Raw genomic sequence first — 21,927 nt, forward strand, 5'->3', positions numbered from 1 at the left:
CCAGGATTACTGCATGTTTTTTGTGAGGGTACCTACCTAGGGGACATGGGGAGAACATGCAAACTCCACACAGAAAGGCCCCTACCTAGGGTTTGGGCACTGATGACGCAGAGAAGAGAACACACCCCCAGCTTCCCCAGCGAGAATCGAACCCAGTACCTTCTAGCAGTGAGGCGAGAGATTTAATGAATAGTTAAATCTTTCAAAAAGTCTAAAACATTATGTGAAAAAATGTGTGGAGGTACTAAGGGAGGTACTAATGACAGTATGCACAAGACATTTGGCACTGATTAATCCATTAAGATGCCTATAAAACATTGACATGCATGCATGCTAGGCATGTTCCAAAACCGGAATCAATGAGGAACCGTGCCAACAAAAGGGACTCGCCTAGCCTTTGTTGAATGAGAGCAACTGCCTTTCAACAAGGGAAAAATAAATGAGAGAAACTATGTAGGCATAATAAAGGGCAGTTTCTCCTATTAAGGCAATCGGGCAGGTGCTCAGGCACTGGCAGCCAACCAACATGCACGTGCCATGGTGCTGCTGAGGTCTTACTAAAAAGGCTGAGCTTAAATCAAAGTGATCAAGAGCTACAAACAACGTCTGGCAACAAAAGCCCATGTTCAGTCTAAAGCAGGGCTCGAGATCAGAGTTGAGGAGAAGAGGCCTGTTAGTGTTAATACACACGACAGATGACGGGAGAAAATCAGGGCAGAGGGCGTTTCTTTCTTCCTGTCTGTTATTCACGCTCTCCCGTCGCTCCAGCCGAGAGACTAAATGTGTCTCTCTCGCCAGGCTCCATATTTCAAAACGCATAAAACCATATCTCTTTCTTTGTCCAAGGCTCTCCACTCTCCATCCATCTCTCCCTCCAGAGTGCCCTTCACTGTCTGACCTCCAGATGGAGACTCCACAGGGGAGAGAGGGTGATAGAGAGAAAATTAAAAAGTACAGGGGGTTAGTGATATGGTGATGAATAGAGAGCGAGGGATGGACAGAGGGATGGCAGGAGATGGGCAGGAGATGTGGCCAAATATAGAGGAATGAAAAGAGGGACACTGGGGAATAGGTGAGATAATACACCCAACGCTAAAGTCTCTGAAAGCAGGCCTGTATGAAGGCGTCACTGAGTCAGCAGTGGATGGATGCCTGGCCAAACAAACACACTCCTGGCTCCGGGTAAGTAGCATTCCACTTGTTAATTATCCATGATGTGTGTTTCTGCGCGAGCGTGTATGTGTGTGTGCGTGCGTTTGTGCGCAGGGGCGTCACACCAAATTCTGGGCCCTGGGTACAAGGATTCACTGCGGGCCCCCCGTGAATGTTAACTATTGAAAAATAGCAGATATACAAGCTCACAGCGCGGCACTCGGTGCCGCGCTGTGAGCTTGTAGATCTGCTATTTTTGAAAAATCGTGAAAATGTGTGCAAGAAACCTATGTCAAGGACCCCCAAGATGATATGTATTTGGCCACGGACCCCGATCTCAAAATATTTAGTTCCAGGGACCCCCAGAAGCAAAATTTGAGTTAGAAATGTTCGCTTAAAAAATACATATATTCAAAGATTTTCACACATTTTCACAACTTTTCAAAAATAGCACATCTGCTATTTTTCAATAGATAAAGTTATTAGGGCCCCTCCACCTTGGGCCCCAGTAATACAGTCCCACTTTCCTACCCCTTGTGACGCCCCTGTTTGTGCGTGCGCTAACATATGTGTGTGATTTTACACGGTCGAGTCAGCCGCTTGCATGAAATGTCACTGTTGATGAAAGGCGTGTAAATAATTAATGACAGCATACGAGACAGAAAGAGAGAGAGACAGACTAACACAAGTAAGAGTATGGAGGGCAACAGGGGGGGAGTAATGGATGAAGAGGAGGACCGCGTAGGAGACGTAAAGAGAGAGAGAGAGAAAGGCAGAGCGATGGAGCGACAGACATGGAGAAAGGGAAGGCGAAAGGCAGGATTGTGTGTAAATAATACATGTGAGTTATAATAATGTGTTTATTTCTATGTAAATAATTCTGTCTTTACGCAGACCAAAGCCCCGGCCACTAGAATGAGTTTGGCTCAAAGCGAGGCCCTCTCTCGGCGTAATGCAAATGCGTTACATTAAAGTGAATGACATTGTATTATACAGAGCTAATTAGAAGGAGTTCCACTCCAGAGTCAATACAGAAGACTTCTCACTGTTCACATGCGACACTGTGTCCACAGACAGGGGCGTCACACGGGGGGGAAAAGTGGGACTGAGTTACTAGGGCCCAAGGTGGAGGGGCCTTAATTATTTTACACTTTAGCTATTGAAAAATAGCAGATATACAAGCTCACAGTGCGGCACCGAGTGCCACGCTGCGAGCATGTAGATTTTTGAGTCATGAAAACTTGTGAAAATCTTTGAATACAGTACATGTATTTTTTTAAGCGAACATTTGTAACTCAAATTTTGCTTCTAGGGGGTCCCTGATGGGGGTCCGTGGTCAAATACATATCATTTTGGGGGTCCTCCACATGAAAATGTTTGAGCACCAATGACATTGAAAAATAGTTTTTTCAAAAAACCTTAGAAGGATTTGAAATATTCAAAGACTATTTTTCTAAGCAGATCTACAAGCTTGCAGCGCGGCACTCGTTGCTGCGCTGTGAGCTTATATCTGCTATTTTTCAATAGTTAAAGCACAGAATAATGCGTAATAATGCGTTCCCACTCTAAATGGGGTAAACCCCCTCCATCTATGAAGAACATTGGGGCCCGCAGTGAATCCTTGTACGCAGGGCCCAGGATTTGGTGCGACACCCCTGCAGACAGCACCAAAGGAGGTCAGGCCAAGTGGTAATGCATACCCATACCCACACACTGTAATTCAACTCTGAGAATGTACAAATGTAATCAAATGAACGTGAATTGAAAGCATTTGGTTACATTTGTACACTCAGTTACAAATGGATAAATGAACACAGCGGATGTATTGCGTATTGCTCCATCTAAAAAGCCTTTTATGAATAACCCAGACATGGAGAAGAAGACATATCAAGAGGAATTACATATCGAGAGACCAATTTAAACATTTGGACATTTTTGGAAATATTTGAATATCTGAAAAGGTAGGTGAGGCCACACAGGCTCAAATGCTTGACAGCAAGTCCCTGGTGTGATTCATTGCTGCGTGTCAATTCCCTGCTCCCTCTCCATGTTTACTGTCTCTGGCAAATAAAATAATGGCTTATTTTTTCTGTTCTTTATTTTTGAGCGGTGGTAAACCGCTCCATAGAGTGGCTGTGCGTGTGTCTGTAGCCTTTCTCCTCAGCGTTTTGCCATAGCAAAATGTGTGTACGTAGCATCATGTTTGTCTAGTGATGTCATATGTCGTATGTCTGTAGCCTTTTTCCTCAGCGTTTTGCCATAGCAAAACGTGTGCTTGTAGCATACCCTGTACATCCTAGACTCAAATCCTAGTCTGAAGACGTTATGCAAGCACGACCACCGCTCACTTCACATTGGGTGTGATTTTTATTTTTATAAGTGGTTAATTCATAATGGATTCGTCTGTCAGTTTGACTTCTGGGGAGACAAGACAAGACAGTTATACTTTGGGTCTCCGCTGAAAGGTTTTGGGAACCAATGGACATGTCCGTCCATATGAAAATATTATGACTTGAGGGTTCATGGGATTCTATTCTAAGAGCCTTTGTAAATATTGCCTCTGGACAGCCTGATGGTGCAGCGCTGCATACAGTCTCAGATCAAAGGGAACTGTTTCTTTGTGTAGGAGAGCAGTGTGGTGAGTGATTGCATAACACCACACCAACTAATGCGGGGTTCAGAATTAGTCACCAAAACTGTCCAGGATCACCTTCACCATCCATGACGAATTCAACCCACCTAGAACTGCAGCCTGGCAACGCAGAAGCTCTTCACACAGCTCTCCTAAAGTCACGAAAAGATGCTCAGCCACGAAAGGCTCAAAAGCACCCTATTGTAACACGTTTGTAAATTATTCTAGCGCAGTGATTCTCAACCTGTGGGCCGGGGCTGACTGGTGGGCTGTAAGGATATTGTAGCCAATTTGTAGGTGGGCTCTCAAATAAAACAATTTATTAGATTTTTCTGCCTTTATTGATAGTACACAGTGGAGATAGACAGGAAACAGGGAGAGAGAGAGACGGAGAGTGACATGCAGCAAAGGTCGTCGGGATTCGAAGCCGCTTAAATAATCTAATAATCTAATCTCTGAGATATCGATAAATACGGACATAATGTTAGTTCCATTGATCCCACCCGGTACACATTCAATTGATTGATCATTAAAACATTTCAAAATGCTCTGAAGATGCACAGCTGCCATGTTAACGCTTCCAGTGCCAGCCCCTAGAGGGCACCAAAGAATGCCAGACTTTCTCCCATAGGGGACTGCATTAGCATCCGGGGGCTCACGTTGCAGTGACGCGCGTGCTCACGTTCGTGCACGTCATGGAAAGGTCCCGGATGATAATGCTAACAGAATAACTATTCCCATTTTGTCATTTTAAAGATCATTTTTCGGCGATTTCGCCGTAAATAAACCTCGCGCCACATCCCTAAAAACACAATCCAGAGATATGGGCCTCCAAAGATGTGGTTTTTCATTGGATTCGGCGGCGATTCGCGGCGCCGTTCGCGGCTAACGGCCGGCATGGATTCCCCCGGATTTGGACCACTGGATTTTAAATTTAGGCTCAGGCTTCAGAAGGCCTCGGATCATTTTATTCATTTCATTAAAAAAGCCGAACATGTTCGGGATAGGCACACTGGACTACGTTCCGGAAGCGGCGCTGAACATTTGGTGAACATTGGGGGGCTCAAAAATGTATTTTAAACCATTTTTAATGGAATATATCGTCGGACCATGTAAAATGGCTAGCTGGCTAGCGTAGGACGAGCCAGGACCACCCACGACTCTACAAGCAGCTCAGGGTAAGTCAATTAATAAAAAAAAAATTGTATTGGATTGAAATAAAGCCGAACATGTTCGGGATAGGCACAGAATGAGTTAAAGGAGTTGTTCAGACCAAAACACATATAGGGTTTATTGGATTGTCTTACACAACGTCCTGAGACCAACCAAACCACTGTTTTGACCTCACAGGCACCCTTACTTGTCAAACAGACGAGAAGATCCTCTGCTCCTCCCCTCCCTTTCTAGGCTCTCCTCTCCCTGCTCTGGTGCAGAGCAGAAGCCGTTTGACAAGTAAGGGTGCCTGTGAGGTCAAAACAGCGGTTTGGTTGGTCTCAGGACGATGTGTAAACACAATCCAATAAAAAGAATCCTAACTTTGAAGCTAAAGAAATAACCGCACTAGAATAAAGACTATCTACTCTGTTAGTTATGAGAGGGCCCGCAAAATCTAGCAACAGGGGCAGCCGAAATCTAGCAACAGGGGCAGCAATGAAAAAAATTGACTAAAGCAGGTAAGGGGTATGATAAAAGGCAGATTTAACCCTATATGTGTTTTGGTCTGAACGACTCCTTTAAGTGGTCATATGGGTGGGCCGTGGACGCTTTAGAGATTTTCAAGTGGGCCCTGATCCAGAAAGCCTAATCTTCAATGTGACTGTACAATATTAAATCGGTCATTACCCAGGAAAAATAACCACACATTCCTACTTTGGTACAGAAGATCTGTTGCAACAGTTGAAATGTCAAGCACTTGCGTTGGCACGACAAACCTGCCAGCATTAAGTGGTGAAGTCCCTTTTACTATGATGCCACTTCATGAATCACTCACCCGATATCAAATCAAAACAAGACCAGAGTACCACCACAACATGAATGAATCACTGTGCAGACCACATGAATCACCTTGCCCAGCATATACTGTATGTGTTATTACGGAAGGAATCCTGTACAACACACACACACACACACACACACACACACACACACACACACACACACACACACACACACACACACACACACACACACACTCTCACACACACACACACACACACACACACACACACACACACACACACACACACACACACACACACACACACACACACACACACACACACACACACACACACGTGTCATTTCATTTTAAGCATATGGTGGTCGTAGTCTAAATATTACAGAAAGCCAGCTGGTGACAGGATGATAGCTGGTTGTAATCCGGCATCCAGCTGGGACACTGTGAGTGATACCTTGCCCTCCCTCTGCAGCTGTCACTGATGCTTCCAGGAGCAGGACTCTTAACCAGCAACTGCTCCAGGAGAGAAGCCCGCTGGCCTCTAGGACCACTGTTAACCACTTATTACCCTAGGTATAGTCTTAGTTTTTGGAAATGACATGCCTTCACTGTACTGATTATTTATGTTGGCATAGCTTAGGGGTAGAGAAACCTTCATTACAGCACAAAGGGTTCCCGAAGGGTTCCCAGTTCAAATCAGGGCTCCCCCGGAGTCCTTGAGCAAGACTCTGAACCCCTAGTTGCTCCCGGTGAGCAGGATGGTGCCTTGCATGGTTTCCTCTGCCATTGGTGAATGAATGTATGGGTGAATTAATGCACAATCTAAGTAAAGCACCTTGGATAAAAGTGCACCATTAAAATAAAATGCACCATTTATGCACCATTTATGTTTTGTTTTTTATTCTTTAGACTGATAATAGATTCTTGGTTTACCTATGATCTTAGATTACTATTGGCATGTATTTGATGTGTGCTGTCCTTGCTTAATGTAAATTGCCCTGGATTAAGAATGTCTGCTGAATGCCTAAATTGTAAATTGTGCAAAGCCAAAGGTATGTGTGAACTCTCTGAAGGTAAAGCAGCACACAGCTGAAAAAGATCAGCCATGCTGAGGAAATCTTCTGCAAGATGAATCTCTGGAAAAGCAACAACACGTGGCGATATGGAAGCGACGGCGTCATTCTTACCTGGGTGCATCAAAGCTGTCGTAAGATCCCACAGTGTAATGGTGTCATTCTTACCTGGGTGCATCAAAGCTGTCGTAAGATCCCACAGTGTAATGGCGGAACAATCTCTTGGCTCTCTCCCCACGGCTCTCTGAAACACACCACCACAGAGACATCAGCAGGTTACAATAAAAGGTTACAACACAATTCTATGCTTTTGATTGATTGATTGATTGATTGAATACTTTATTTGCAGGTTGATTGATTGAATACTTTATTTGCAGGTTTGTTCACAATACAGACAGGTAGTACAGTCAAAGGTTATGCTAAAATGAATCAACTTAGTGCAGCGCTGTGAGATGTATATCTGCTATTTTTTAATAAATAGTTTAATAGTGTGTGTGTGTGCGTGTGTGTGTGTGTGTGTGTGTGTGTGTGTGTGTGTGTGTGTGTGTGTGTGTGTGTGTGTGTGTGTGTGTGTGTGTGTGTGTTTGTGCGCGCGCGTGTTTGCGTGTGTGCGTGTGTGCGTGCGTGTGCACTGTGCACTCACCTGAGCGACTGTCTTGACGACTTGGTGCCACTTCCTCCACACAGTCGGAGGGGAACCAACCAGTTCGTCCCCTCACTGTCCCCTCCCAGAAGCCGCCCTCGCCCACACTCAGCACTGCAGGGGGCAGAAGAGAGTGGCATGGTCAGTGAACGACGCACAGTCGCACGGGAAACAACAAGAAATGACACCGAAACAGAACGTGAACGAACAAGAACATAAAACAACAAATAAATAATGTGGACACACACTCAAACGGACGAGACAAACATGCAAACCCCTACATACTCACCAAGGCATACATACCTGGAGACACCTTAGACTCACTCACAAACACACATATATTCATACCTGCAGACATTGAATACAAACACACATATAGGGGACCTTACACTCACATCGAGACATGTCCATTTAGTAGACTGTTACACTCACAGGTGAAGACACTTGACTGGACGTGGCCCGGGTCAGTAATGACCTAACATTGACTGAGTTTACTTGCTGGACTGGCAGCCAGGCAAGACAGACACCACATTAGAGACAAAAGATATGCTCCTACACACACACACACGCGCGCACACACAGACACACACACACGCGCGCGCGCGCACACACACACACACACACACACACACACACACACACACACACACACACACACACACACACACACACACACACACACACAACACACACACACACACACACACTGGCACTGACACAAACGCACGCACGTGACACACACATGCAGGTGGAAACGCACACGCAGTCACGCACCCAAGACATGCCAGAAGCACACACCTTTGACCCTGTCGCCCTTGTTGAAGCTGATCTCCCGGTCTCCCTGAGCAGAGTGTGCACGAGTAGCCACGAAAACGCGCCCGGGCACGGCGCTGTACAGCCGCCTCCGCTGGCCTGCTTGCGGTGCAGCGGCGTTTACAGGGGCAGGTCTGTAGGGGGCAGCGATAGGATCATCATGTTTTGTACGACTGTGTTGCTTGCCGAAAATTAAATAACACCCATAAAAATGTATGGCTGTGCAGATACTGTTTTATTAAAACAATATACTAGTTATTACTGTTTTTTAATCTACTTGTTGTATTTGTCACACTGTTACGGAGACTCTGAGTACAAGCTTTCAATGCCTGCAATGTATTGTGTTTTCGGTGAGCGACACATACATCATCACTCAATATAAATTAAGGTTACGATTTCACTTCCTAGTTTGAATTATGCCAGCCTCAATAACCGATATACCATATCGTCGCTGTCGGGGCAGAAACCTCGTATCTCCAAGTTTCAAATGTGTATGTTTTTTCGCGGAGTAAAGCCCTGCTTCGTCATACAAGGCTGTGGCACAAAAGTAGTGAAAACAGCAGATCTACAAGCACACAACGCCTCGCGCCGCGAGGCGTTGTGTGCTTGTAGATCTGCTGTTTTCACTAGTTTAAATCATTTTTAAAATGATAAATGCAAAACGAACGGTTTTGGACATACAGGGTTTTCACCCGACGACGACGATATAAAAGATAATTGTTCTATTGTATAAAAGCACAAGAGCACTTGACACCAGCTAACGTGAACTGATTATTCACTAGCTGAAAGTGAGAGGCTGGATCCTGCTCCTTGTGGATCATCTCTATGTTCCCTTCTGCACTCACGCCTGCCTCCTACTGCTCTGCCGGCTCCTGTCCTCCTTGTCCCCCACTCTCCCCCGGGAGGGAGAGCGAGTCCGTGCCCCTCGGGGGCTGCTGGAGCTGCGTAGCGTACCGGTGTGTTTAAAACCCTGCAACAGAGAGCAAAGAGGGAGGGAGAAAGAAAAGAGAGAAAGAGGGTGTAAAGACTAAAGAGCAGTGGTGTACTGTAAAGTAACTAACTTCTGTACTTAAAGGGGAATACCACTCATTTTCAACTTTGGACTATGTCATTAATATACCTTATACCCCCCCTTCTGTGTTGCCTAGAACTGGAGGATTGATTGTGGGGTCATATGATCAGTGATATCATTAAGATGTGTAAGCCAAAGAGTACATCTTAATGATGTCACTGATCACATGACCTCACAATCAATCCTCCAGTTCTAGGCAACACAGAAGGTAGCCTCGCGTAGCCAGGCTTTACTCATCTGAGAAGAGAAAAACCTGGTGACAATATAAGGCAGAAAGCGTTCAACTTCCGCCGTGTGAGCTTCCCCGGAAGTGAGCTTCCCCGGAATTACCCTAACGTAACTTCCGTTAAACGCAGCACTTCCACTAGAAATCTTGGAACCAACCAGGGCGGTGCACAGAAGGGGGGACTTTTTTTTCTTATTTCCACACAACAACTCTATAAGGTATATTAATGACTCTATAAGGTATATTAATGACTCTATAAGGTATATTAATGACATAGTTCAATGTTGAAAATAAGTGGTATTCCCCACTGTGTACACTTTTGATTTATTTGTACTTTACTTGAGTAGTACCAATTTTCAATACCTTTACTTCTACTCCACTACATCTCGGATCAAAATATTGTACTTTTACTCCACTACAATTATTTGAAAACTTCAGTTACTATAGTTACTTTGTAGATCTTGATTATTATTACAAAACATACATTAACAACTTCAGCCCTATATACATTTCGGCCATTTGAAAATAGCCGATCGACGCATTGTGAGCTTGCAGATCTGCTATTTTCAAAAGATTTGCATACGTTTGAAACCTTCAAATGGGACATTCTGCATAATGAGTACTTTTACTTTTGGTACATTTTGATACCAATACTTTTGTACTTTTACTCAAGTACATTTTGAATTCCGGACTTGTAACAGAGTATTTCCACATTGCAGTATTGATACTTTTACTTAACACTTATGTTGCTATGATTTTTTCTCTTCAATGTTCCACGTTGCCATGGTTACCATAGACTTCCATGTAATTGCGCAATTGTGTAAAAAGTGCACGCCCATGCCTAGATGATGCACCACGTGTGTGCAGACTGTTCACAGCTTTCAAACAAAAAAATCCGCTTGGAAATCCGTTCAGGCATTCATGATTTATCAGCCATTATGTTTTCTTCAGATGTAAACAAACATGGCTGCCATGTTTGAAAGAATGGGTTGGTATGGTCGTTAAACATGCAATTTACATTTCTGGAGGTCAAAAAAAAAAAAATTGAAAAAAAAAAATTGAAAAAAAAAAAAAAATCAAAAACGGCCCAAACTCGGGAAACTCGGGGTTGGCACAGCGGTAGTACCTTTTCAAACTCGGGAAACTCAGGGTTGGCACCAGATGTGTTAAGTAAGAAATCAAATGATCCACCGCTAAAAGAGAGCATGGGGGAACATGTCTAGAGTGGTACCATTCAGTAGTGTATGGTAGGCTGTGGGCCTAATGTATGCTGGTGACAGGAGTGTGGAGTGGGTGACTCTCCTCTACCTGCACAGACACAATATTGGAGCCTGGGGCATTGGGCGCTGCCATCCACTCAGGTAGATTCATACTGTTATCACTGTTGGCCCGCAGGAAGGGGTGAGGGTGTGGCAAGGCCAGGTTCCGCGCCGTCTCCCGCCTCTGAGGAGCATACTTTGGTGATTCCAGGAAGGGCACTGGGAGGTGAGGAGAGAGAGAGAGAGTTGGGGTACACTAGGGCATTCACCAAATATTCAAATATTCAAATATCAAAGTTACCATTCGTAAATCAAAGTAAACCACCGCTCAGTTCACACGGGTGTGATTTTCATTTTCTCCTCATTTAGTCGTTGCCGACTCCCTCTGCAACAGTGGTCTCAGTGGCTGCCAACAGCGTGTAGGTAGGCCTTTCCCAAGCCAACGGTAGCTATGCAAATCAACAAGGCAGGCGCGCCGACAGAGAGGCCTTGAGGCTCATGAAGCGTGCACAAGCGAGCCACAAGGCGAGCGAGTGTCCCACGGCCGAGTTGGCAAGCTAGATTATCACCTGTTTTAACGTTTATTTAACCGGCTAGCTAGCTAGCTACATAACGTTGTTGTCGGGTGGAAACCTTGTATGTCCGAATTAACCGTTTGTTTTGTATTTATCATTTTTAAAATTATTTAAACCAGTGAAAACAGCCAATCTACAAGCACACAACGCCTCGCGGTGCGAGGTCGTTGTGTGCTTGTAGATCGGCTGTTTTCACTACTTTTGTGCGACGGCCTTGTGTGATGAAGCAGGGCTTTACTTTGCGAAAAAAAAAAATACAAATTTGAAACTTGGAGATACGAGGTTTCTGCCCGACAGTGACGATACTGTACTTTAAAGCAGGGGTTCCCAACTAGGTGTACAAGTATCCCTGGGGGTTCTTGTCTTGAGCAGTTGGAAAGATTGGGGATTTTTTTTTACAATGTATTCCCCAAATGATATATAAATATTACATCCATATTACACAACTAGTTCCCTCCTAGCAGTTCTCACCCATTAAACTATGTGAGGAAGTCAAGATTAGGTATGTTAAAACCAATACATGGTCAAATATGCACCCAAACCACTGCAAGCAAACCTGGATTAAACGGCTCAGAAGTCCAGTTGCTGTTCTCTCATTCTCCCTGCAGCAATAGTTTTGGCTGGAACCATGATTGACAAGAAAGCAGCCAATGTACTAAACTAAGACTGTTCCATTATCAAACCAAACAGTGACCAGCCAAATCAATGATATGTCCGTTAATATTGTTGGATAGTGTAATGCAACTAATTTAGGAGAATCGTTGAAACACATTGAGGGGGTACTTTCAGCATGGCAAAACAGCTCAAGGGGTGCAATAGACAAAAAGAGGTTGGGAATCACTGCTTTAAACAGACTGGCTACAAGCGGACATGGTATTCTCTATGATCTCTGATGTGTTTTCCCTGTATGGATTTTGCCTCAAGTAATTCTTGAAAAATTCTGCTTCTTTTTTGAAAAACCTTTGCTATGGATTTCGGAGAGCCTGTGTGCATCATCTGTAAAGAAACAGCAGAAAATGCTATTTTGTGACCATTTCGATTCATCCGTAAAATAAATGCATTTCCTTGCATTGAACACTTGATGGGATATTATGTGTATTAAATAGCATTACAAGCATATCACAAAACCATGAGGAAACGAGGCATCAGAAAGGCTTAACACACATGGAGGTTCACACCATCTTCCCCTCCTAGCTGAGAAGACGCCCTGCCTGACCAGCCAGTAGATTCACAATGCGCTGCCAGCTTCCAACCAGCAAACACTGGAAATCCTGTTTGTTGGAGCACCTGACCAAGTTGAAGGCACCACTGCCGGGAGACAAACCTGGGCCTCTGCTGTGCTGGGCGACTGTTCTATCTCTATATGCTTGTGATTTATCAAATCCCCAAATGTGAAGACTAGCCTACTTACCAACATCTGTATCACGGTGGTTTTTGATTATCTCTCCCAGCTCAAAATGGCCAGACATCACAGCCACCTGGTTACAACATACATATAAGTGCTTCAGTGAAACCTTAGTTGTGACATGTTATGACAAATGAATGCACAAATGCTTTGGGCCCATTTCTAACTTGTCCGTGTGAGCACACAACCAAGTATTTGTCCACAATCTCTTTCTCTCTGACGCTCACACATACAGTACGCGTATGCGCGCACTCATAAGAACGCGTACGTATGAACGCACACACATACACGCACACACACGCACGCACGCACGAGCACGCACGCACGCACGCACGCACGCACGCACGCACACACACACACACACACACACACACACACACACACACACACACACACACACACACACACACACACACACACAAACAGCTGAGACCGTCTCAGGTGGCGTTTCTGCACTGACAGATTTAATGTATTCAGATTAAGGGGTTATACACAATTCTCCCAACTGGGACCCTGTGTGCATCACAGCACAATAATGGTTTAAACGCATTCAGAACGGGTACACACTATTGTGTATCATTATTTTATGCTTTAACTATTGAAAAATAGCAGATATACAAGCTCACAGCGTGGCACCGAGTGCCACGCTGCGAGCTTGTAGATCTGCTATTTTTGAAAAATCGTGAAAATTCGAATTTTGACCCCGATTCTATAAGTGTCTTTTGAATCCTTCAAAGGTTTTTTGAAAAACCTGTGTTTCTATGTCAGCAATATGGCTAGCCCTCGTCAAAGAAAAGGTCCTTTTCACTTACTGTAAATGGAGCTCAGTTATTCTGTTCTTGAGAGACTCCTATATCAGTGGTTCTCAAACCTTTTCATCTGAAGGACCCCCAAAATGATATGTATTTGGCCACGGACACGCGTCTCAAAATATTTAGTTCCAGGGACCACCCAGAAGCAAAATTTTAGTTACAAATGTTCGCTTTGAAAATACATATATTCAAAGATTTGCACACATTTTCACGACTTTTTCAAAAATAGCAGATCTACAAGCTCGCAGTGAGCTTGTATATCTGCTATTTTTCACTGGTTAAAGCATTCAATAATTCTAGGCCTAAATGGGTTAAAGTGAAATTAGGCCCCGGCACTTTCTGCTACGTTAACTTAATAAGACACTAAACCATACAACCAACGAACACGCATAATTACCCTGGCCATGCATTCAGCAATTACCTGAAAGGGTGTCTGCCCACCATTATTCTTTGTGTCTTTATTGGCTCCCCTGTATAGTAGAATTCGTGCACAGCTTTCCTACATGAAAGAGCATTCGTGTTAATATAATAAACGTCTAATTAACACTCCATGTGAACTTTTCTGCATGTCATGTCTACGCTTTAAATATTATATTGTAATTGTCAGTGCATCAAGTCTGCCATTCAAAATAAATGACACCAATAAAGTGTCTGACCAAAAAATAAAAACATTTAATATTGAAGCCAAAGAGATTCACTGTATTTAAAAAAAAATAATAATAATAATTCTGAAAATGGACGCATCACAAAGCATATCTCTAAGCATATAGCCTATGTACATAATATATTCTTAAATATTCTTGTATATGAGGTACTGATAGAGTCACTGTTATAAAATAATTGAACTGGCCCTGATATATGATTTGACCACGTCTACCTTGTTGTATAAAGCACAGATGTGCAAGGCAGTATTTCCAGAGGCATTCTGGGAGGTGGAGTCCGCCCCGTAGAATAGAAGATGTTCCAGGTGCTGTGAGTTCCCATTCTGACATGCCTGGAATTAACAGACCATGGTGGAGGGATGGGAAGAAAGAAAGAAAGAAAGAAAGAAAGAAAGAAAGAAAGAAAGAAAGAAAGAAAGGAAGAAAGAGAGAGGAGCAGAGCAGATGCAGAGAAGGTTTGTTTCAAAGAAGCGATAGAGAATGGTAAGGTGAACGATGAAGTTATTTATAAACAAAGACAGAAATGATTTATGTGGGAGGCAGAGGATGGAGAGGAGGAAGAAAAAGAAAAGAGATAGGGGTGGCAAGAAGAAGGGTGGCAGTTATAAATTGGCACTTCAGTTAATTAACACCACCTCCAACGTGAGAGGCTGAGAAGAGAATAAAGAAAATAGAGTCCAGATACAAGAAGTTATTGTTATTGCAGTATACTGCATGTATACAATTTTACACATGCACGCACGCACGCAAGCACGCACACACGCACGCAAGCATGCGCGCGCGCACGCGCACGCGCACACACACACACACACACACACACACACACACACACACACACACACACACACACACGCGCGCACACACACACACACACACACACACACACACACACACACACACACACACACACAGCAAAAATATACATTTTCAGCAACACCCATTATCCAAGTGTGAGTGTAAAGCCCAATTTATGTTTCTAAAAGTGAGTTCACGTTTAAGTTCAAGTCTGAGTCCAACTGTGAGACTGATTGGAACCCAGCTGCGAGACTTGGAGTGAATCCTATTGCGTACAAATGCACCCAGCTTGAGGCACTCAATAAAATAAATAGGGATGGGTGTGTGCAAGACAAGTAGTATGACAAAGGAGTGGCATGCTGCTGATGTGGCGATGAAGAGGAAGGTGAGGTGAAGGGGCAGGGGTGTTGCACCAAATTCTGGGCCCTGGGTACTTTAACTATTGAACAATAGATACAGTATACAAGCTCACAGCACGGCACCGAGTGCTTTCAATATTCCAAATCCTTTTTTTTTTTAAACCTATGTTTCTATGTCAGTGGTGCTCAAACCTTTTCATGTGAAGGACCCCCAAAATGATATGTATTTGGCCACGGACCCCCATCTCAAAATATTTCATTCCAGCAAAATTTTTGTCACAAATGTTCGCTTAAAAAATACATATATTCAAAGATTTGCACACATTTTCCACCAAATAGCAGATCTACAAGCTTGCAGTGCAGCACTCGGTGCCGCATTGTGAGCTTGTATATCTGCTATTTTTCAATAGCTAAGAATAATTAAGGTCCCTCCACCTTAGCCCTAGTAACTCAGTCCCACTCCCTCCCCCACCCTTGTGACGCCCCCCACCTTGTGACGCCCCTGTGAAGGGGGCAGAGTGGCAGAGAAACGTGGTACCTGTAAAAGCCTGACGGTCTGTGCTCCCCCTCTTCATCCCTGAGATACAAGACGGAGGAGGCAGGATGGGGGTGTGTGAAGGGGAGGGGAGGGGGGGAGGAGGAGCGGTGATGAGTGAGACAGGTCAAACATGGCGTGAAGAAGAGTGTGCGTAATTTATACACCGTCGTACGACTAAGTATAAATCAGGCTTTGCTGGGTTGGAGGGAGACAGTTGCGAGTGTTTCACGACATGAATGTTTTCTTTTTGACATAGACAGTGTGGTATAAAGTCACTAAGTACATTTACTTAAGTACTGTACAATTCTGAGGCATTTTTTTACTTTACTTGAGTATTTCCATTTTCCGTTCATTTAACTTCTACTCCACTACATCTCTGAGGTAAATATTGTGCTTTTACTCCTCCACTACAATTATTTGACAACTTTCGTTACGAGTTACTTTATATGTCAATTACTATTACAAAACGTACATTACTTAGACAATCTACAAGCTCACAATTGTGAGCTTGTGATCTGCTATTTTCAAAGGATTTTAATACAAATGATACATTATGCAACTTGTGAATTAAATTTTACTTTTGTACTTTAAGTACATTTTGATAGCAATACTTTTGTACTTTTAAAGTACATTTTTAATTCCGGACTTTTACTTGCAACAGAGGCATTTCTACATTGCAGTATTGATACTTTTACTTAAGTAAAACATTTTAGTACTTTTCCCACCACAGGACATAGATATACACACAGTAGGCTGACGTACAGATACACAATGGTTGCATATAGGAGAACACACATGCAATATTAACGCACAGAGGTAGCCATCAAAATGTCCTCTAGACTCCATTTATCTTACAACAGGGGTCCTCAACGTTTTCAGGCCGAGGACCCCTTAGTTGAGAGAGAGAGATGAAGCAGGGACCCTCACAACCTTTTCATAGATAAATAGTTTCATCGTTTGACAGCACAATCATCAGTGTATTTTGAATTTGTAGATCTACTATTTGTGGCTACAGTTCTCAGAATATGGACACTAGGGTTCAAGTTGTTAATATAAAAAAGATTGGAAGATTTGGAGGACCCCCTGTAGTAACTCTGAGGACCCCCTAGGGGTCCTGGACCCCGTGTTGAAGACCCCTGTCTTACAAGCAGTTAGTTATATCTGTATGTGTCTATGGAGATGACATTACTCTAATAGACCCCCAGGTGTGGTTATAATATGCAAATATTTCTTCCCTGTGTATTTTTGGTTACTTCCTGAAAGCTGAAAGCCTCCGAGTTAATAGGCCCAATTAGCCAGTAGCTATGCCCCTCCCAAAAAGCTTTTGTCCAATGCTAGCTTAGAATAACTTCCTGCTTGCCAAGGTTTGCCTTGGCAACAGTCTTGGCAAGCTGCTGGTTGCTAAGCTAGCATTGGACAAAAGCTTTTAGGGGAGGGGCATAGCTACTGGCTAATTGAATTGTTGTGGCTAACTTCAGCTATAGGTCACCAGTGCCACCCACCTGACGACCAGGCATACTTAATGAGCAGGTGGGTGTGGCCACATAAAAACAAAATTTTAACACTTTCTGCACTTTTTTGAAAAGAATCTTCCTCCAAATATAATCTTAATACCTGATGATTATGACGATGTGAGCTTGTAGATCTGCTGTTTTCACTAGTTTGGGTCCCCGGGCAAACGTCTAATCTCTCTTTTGGCTCTCGAGCTAAGAAGTTTGGGAACCACTGTTCTAAACCACTTGAACCCCAAATTCCCTATTCCCAGGGGGGGGAACGTTCTCCAAAAATAGCAGATCCACACGCTGACAACACGTCGCATTGCAACGTGTTGTGAGCTTGTATAGATCGGCTATTTTCGGCAAAGAGATTTGCAGTAGATGGATACAAGCGGTACAGTTGGAACTCAGGTCCTTTTGACAAAGAATAGAGGGTTCAAGTGGTTAATATTTCATATCAGAGGCATACAGTAAGCGGTGCAGCAGTAGTGTAGTGCAATAAAACGTGGGACTATATGATGACTAAATCTGTATTGCATCTCTCATCTTATTTTGTCAGAGAGCGAGAGAGAGAGAGAGAGAGAGAGAGAGAGAGAGAGAGAGAGAGAACCATACCTGATGAGTCTCATCCCAGCCGTTCTCATCCCTTGCGCCCACCTTGGCGCGGTGGTACAGCAGCGTCTCACAGCAGGAGGTGTCGCCCCCTGTCAGCACAGTGTGGTAGAGCGGCGTCAGCCCACGGCGGTCCTTATAGTCTGGAGACGCACCCAGAGTCAGCAGGGCCTGCAAAACACAGCAGCTTCCTCAGCACTTTCAGTCATGTGCCGAGTTTGGACTTTAATTGGAGTTCTCTATACGCTCTGCTTTTGCTGTAATGATCTGTGGTAGGAGTAGTAGGCCTAATTTATAACGTCGTTGTCGGGTGAAAACCCTGTATGTCCAAAACCGTTCGTTTTGCATTTATCATTTTAAAAATGATTTAAACTAGTGAAAACAGCCGTTCTACAAGCACACAACGCCTCGCACCGCGAGCTGTTGTGCTTGTAGATCTGCTGTTTTCACTACTTTTGTGCGACCGCCTTGTACGATGAAGCAGGGCTTTACTTTACGAAAGAACGTACAAATTTGAAACTTGGAGATACAAGGTTTCCGCTTGACAAAGACGATAAGGTAGCCTACTGTACATAACATACACGTTATAACATTAATTAACATTAACATATATACAGTAACCACCACTGTTTACCCTTCATCTGAACCAGCATTTCAGGCCGCGAGTCCCGCGACCCCCCAAAATAATCATATTTTAACTGGGGACCCCTCACCCTGACGAGCCCTAAGAGTTGAGGCATTACATTTTGTATAACATGATTCTATTGTGAAAAAAGCATGCTCAATAACATAGATCAGCTATTTTCACAATGTCTGCCTCTAATATTTGACAATTTGGCCAGTGTTTAATTTGTCATTTTAGAGGTATTAAAAAGTCCTTAAATTGTCACTTTAGAAATGTGCAGATACCCTCAATACACTTAAACTTTGAGTCGGTTTGTTTACTGTTGAGTGAGAAAACGATGTTTCACATTAAGTTAATCATCTGGGGACCCCCCCCAAAATAATTTGGGGACCCACAGGTTGAGAACCACTGATCTACACTCTTATTCAGATTTATAAAACGTTCTCCAAAATAGTGCTGAACATGTACCTGTAAGCTGTTGTAAAGCGGCTCCTCATAATTACGTTTTTGACAACTTCTTCTCAATGTTTATACCGTATTGCTTCATATTCTATTTAGCGATGCTGTAAAGCACCTTCACAACATATCTTAACCCATTTAGAACGGGTACACATTATTGTGTATCATTATTTTATGCTTTAACTATTGAAAAATAGCAGATATACCGTACTTGTAGATCTGCTATTTTTGAAAAATCGTGAAAATTCGAATTTTGACCCGATTCTATAAGTGTCTTTTGATTATTATTATTTTTTTTTTAAAACCCATGTTTCCATGTCAGCAATCTGGCCAGCCATCGTCAGAAAAAAAGGTCCTTTTCACTTAACTGGAGCTCAGTTAGTCTTGTTCTTCACTATAGATCACTATGTCAGTGGTTCTCAAACCTTTTCATGTGAAGGACCCCCATCTCAAAATATCTAGTTCCAGGGACCACCCAGAAGCAACTTTTGAGTTACAAACGTTTGCTTTGAAAACACATAATATTCAAAGATTTGCACACATTTTCACGACTTTTTCAAAAATAGCAGATCTACAAGCTCGCAGCGCGGCACTCGGTGCCGCGCTGTGAGCTTGTATATCTGCTATTTTTCACTGGTTAAAGCATTCAATAATTCTAGACTAGGCCTAAATGTAATGTTTACCAGCAGAGCGGCGTGGCCGTGGCTGCGGACAGACTTGTGGAGGGGTGTGAGTCCATCCTTGGCCCGGAAGTCAATGTGGGCCCCGTTCTGGACCAGGACCCTGATGGATTCCCCTCCCCCGACCTCACACTGCACTGCCAGGGACAGGGGAGTCTCTGGAGGGGACAAACACAACAGGTTCAGGGGGACAGACAGTTTCAGGGACAGAGAGTCAGACTTTCAGATGGATAAACTGAAAGATTGATTATGACAGACAGACAGACAGACAGACAGACAGACAGACAGACAGACAGACAGACAGACAGACAGATAGGTTAGCGAGAAGTGGCTTAAAGGGGGTCCTCAGAGCTACTACAGGGGGTCCTCCAAATCTTGAGTGATAGAACGTTTTTTTCCTCCTTTTTTATATTAACCACTTGAACCCTAGTGTCCTTATACTGCCAAAAATAGCAGATCTACAAGCTCACAACGCCGAGGCGTTTGTGAGCTTGTAGATCGGCTATTGTCGGCAAAGAGGTTTGGTGTATAGAGGGGAAAAGAGCAGACCAAGTACAGAGTAATGGTCAAGTGTATTAGGTAATGACGGCTCAAGTGGTTAAATATCTGAAAACACAAATTGACATGAATCCGAAAAACACTGATGATTGTGCTGTCAAACGATGAAACTATATGAAATCTATGAAAACGTTGTGGGGGGTCCCTGCTTCATCTCTCTCTCAACTAAGGGGTCCTTGGCCTGAAAACGTTGAAGACCCCTGGCCTACAGTATATTACATTGGACCATTTTCACCCCAACTACTGGGCTGGCCCATTGCAGCTTCCATTGTGCACAGCTCTTGACTACCTTAGGTGGAGGATACAGGGCCCAATGTTACCACCTAGTGTTAGTAAGTGGCAAGTGCACTTCACACCCCCAGTGACAGGCTGTGTGCTCTGTTTTGACACATGCAGGGGCGTCACAAGGGGTAGGAAAGTGGGACTGAGTTACTAGGGCCCAAGGTGGAGGGGCCCTAGTAACTTTATCTATTGAAAAATAGCAGATATACAAGCTCACAGCGCGGCACCGAGTGCCGCGCTGCAAGCTTGTAGATCTGCTATTTTTGAAAAGTCGTGAAAATGTGCGCAAATCTTTGAATATATGTATTTTTTAAGTGAACATTTGTAACTAAAATTTTGCTTCTGGGGGGGTCCCTGGAACTAAATATGTTGAGATGGGGGGTCCTTCACATGAAAAAGTTTGAGCATCATGCACTGACATGGAAACATAGGTTTCTTGGCACACATTTTCACGATTTTTCAAAAATAGCAGATCTACAAGCTCGCAGCGCGGCACTCGGTGCCGCGCTGTGAGCTTGTATATCTGCTATTTTTCAATAGTTAACATTCATGGGGGGCCCACAGTGAATCCTTGTACCCAGGGCCCAGAATTTGGTGTGACGCCCCTGCATGCAAGCTGTAAAAGTGAGCCGTCTGCCACCTCCCAACACTAACAGGATCTGGTGAAAAGCTTCATATACACAGTGAACGCTTAGCTCTTTGACAAAGTGTTTTGGTGTCCAGAAATAGGAGGTGTGTGTAATTTTCATATTTTGGGATGGTGTCAGAGCTAGAGCTGGGGCTGGCTTGAGTGTTTTTAAGTGGAAATCATAGGTCATAGGTCACAGCTTAGAGCTGGGGGTTCTCAAACATTTTTTAGGCCGTGACCCCCAAAATAAGCATATTTGAACTGGGGACCCGGCCCCACCCTGACAACCACTTGTAATTGTACGTATTATATTTAATGTGACTCGGGTCCACAGATAAATATTGTGAAAATAGCTGAACAACATGCTCACAACGCCTCGCACTGCGAGGCGTTGTGAGCATGTAGATCGATCGCCTATTTTCACAATGTTCGCCTCTTGCTTACTTAATATTTGACAGTTTGGCCAGTTTGGTATTAAAACGGTCTTGAAGGTCCTAAAATTGTCACTTTATAAATGTGCAGATACCCTGTATACACTTATACTGTATGCTGGTTTGTTTACCGTTGAGTGAGAAAAATAAATTACATTAAGCTAATCATCTGGGGACCCCACA

At 43.7% G+C, this 21,927-nt stretch overlaps 1 protein-coding gene across 1 annotated transcript in view; it reads right to left on the minus strand.

The window, feature by feature from the left end:
- Positions 1 to 21,927, minus strand: part of shank1 (SH3 and multiple ankyrin repeat domains 1) — a gene marked incomplete at both ends in the record, with an annotated part of 76,111 nt that overhangs the window by 30,896 nt on the left and 23,288 nt on the right. Inside the window, 10 exon segments of the mRNA XM_080723267.1 lie at positions 6,983 to 7,058; positions 7,458 to 7,571; positions 8,256 to 8,404; positions 9,116 to 9,240; positions 10,877 to 11,046; positions 12,814 to 12,880; positions 14,041 to 14,118; positions 14,497 to 14,613; positions 18,085 to 18,252; positions 19,849 to 20,003. Coding sequence (XP_080579393.1) covers positions 6,983 to 7,058; positions 7,458 to 7,571; positions 8,256 to 8,404; positions 9,116 to 9,240; positions 10,877 to 11,046; positions 12,814 to 12,880; positions 14,041 to 14,118; positions 14,497 to 14,613; positions 18,085 to 18,252; positions 19,849 to 20,003 — 1,219 coding nt within the window.

Source organism: Nannobrachium achirus (assembly GCF_963921795.1).
Source record: "Nannobrachium achirus genome assembly, chromosome: 4".
Lineage (NCBI taxonomy): Eukaryota > Metazoa > Chordata > Actinopteri > Myctophiformes > Myctophidae > Nannobrachium > Nannobrachium achirus.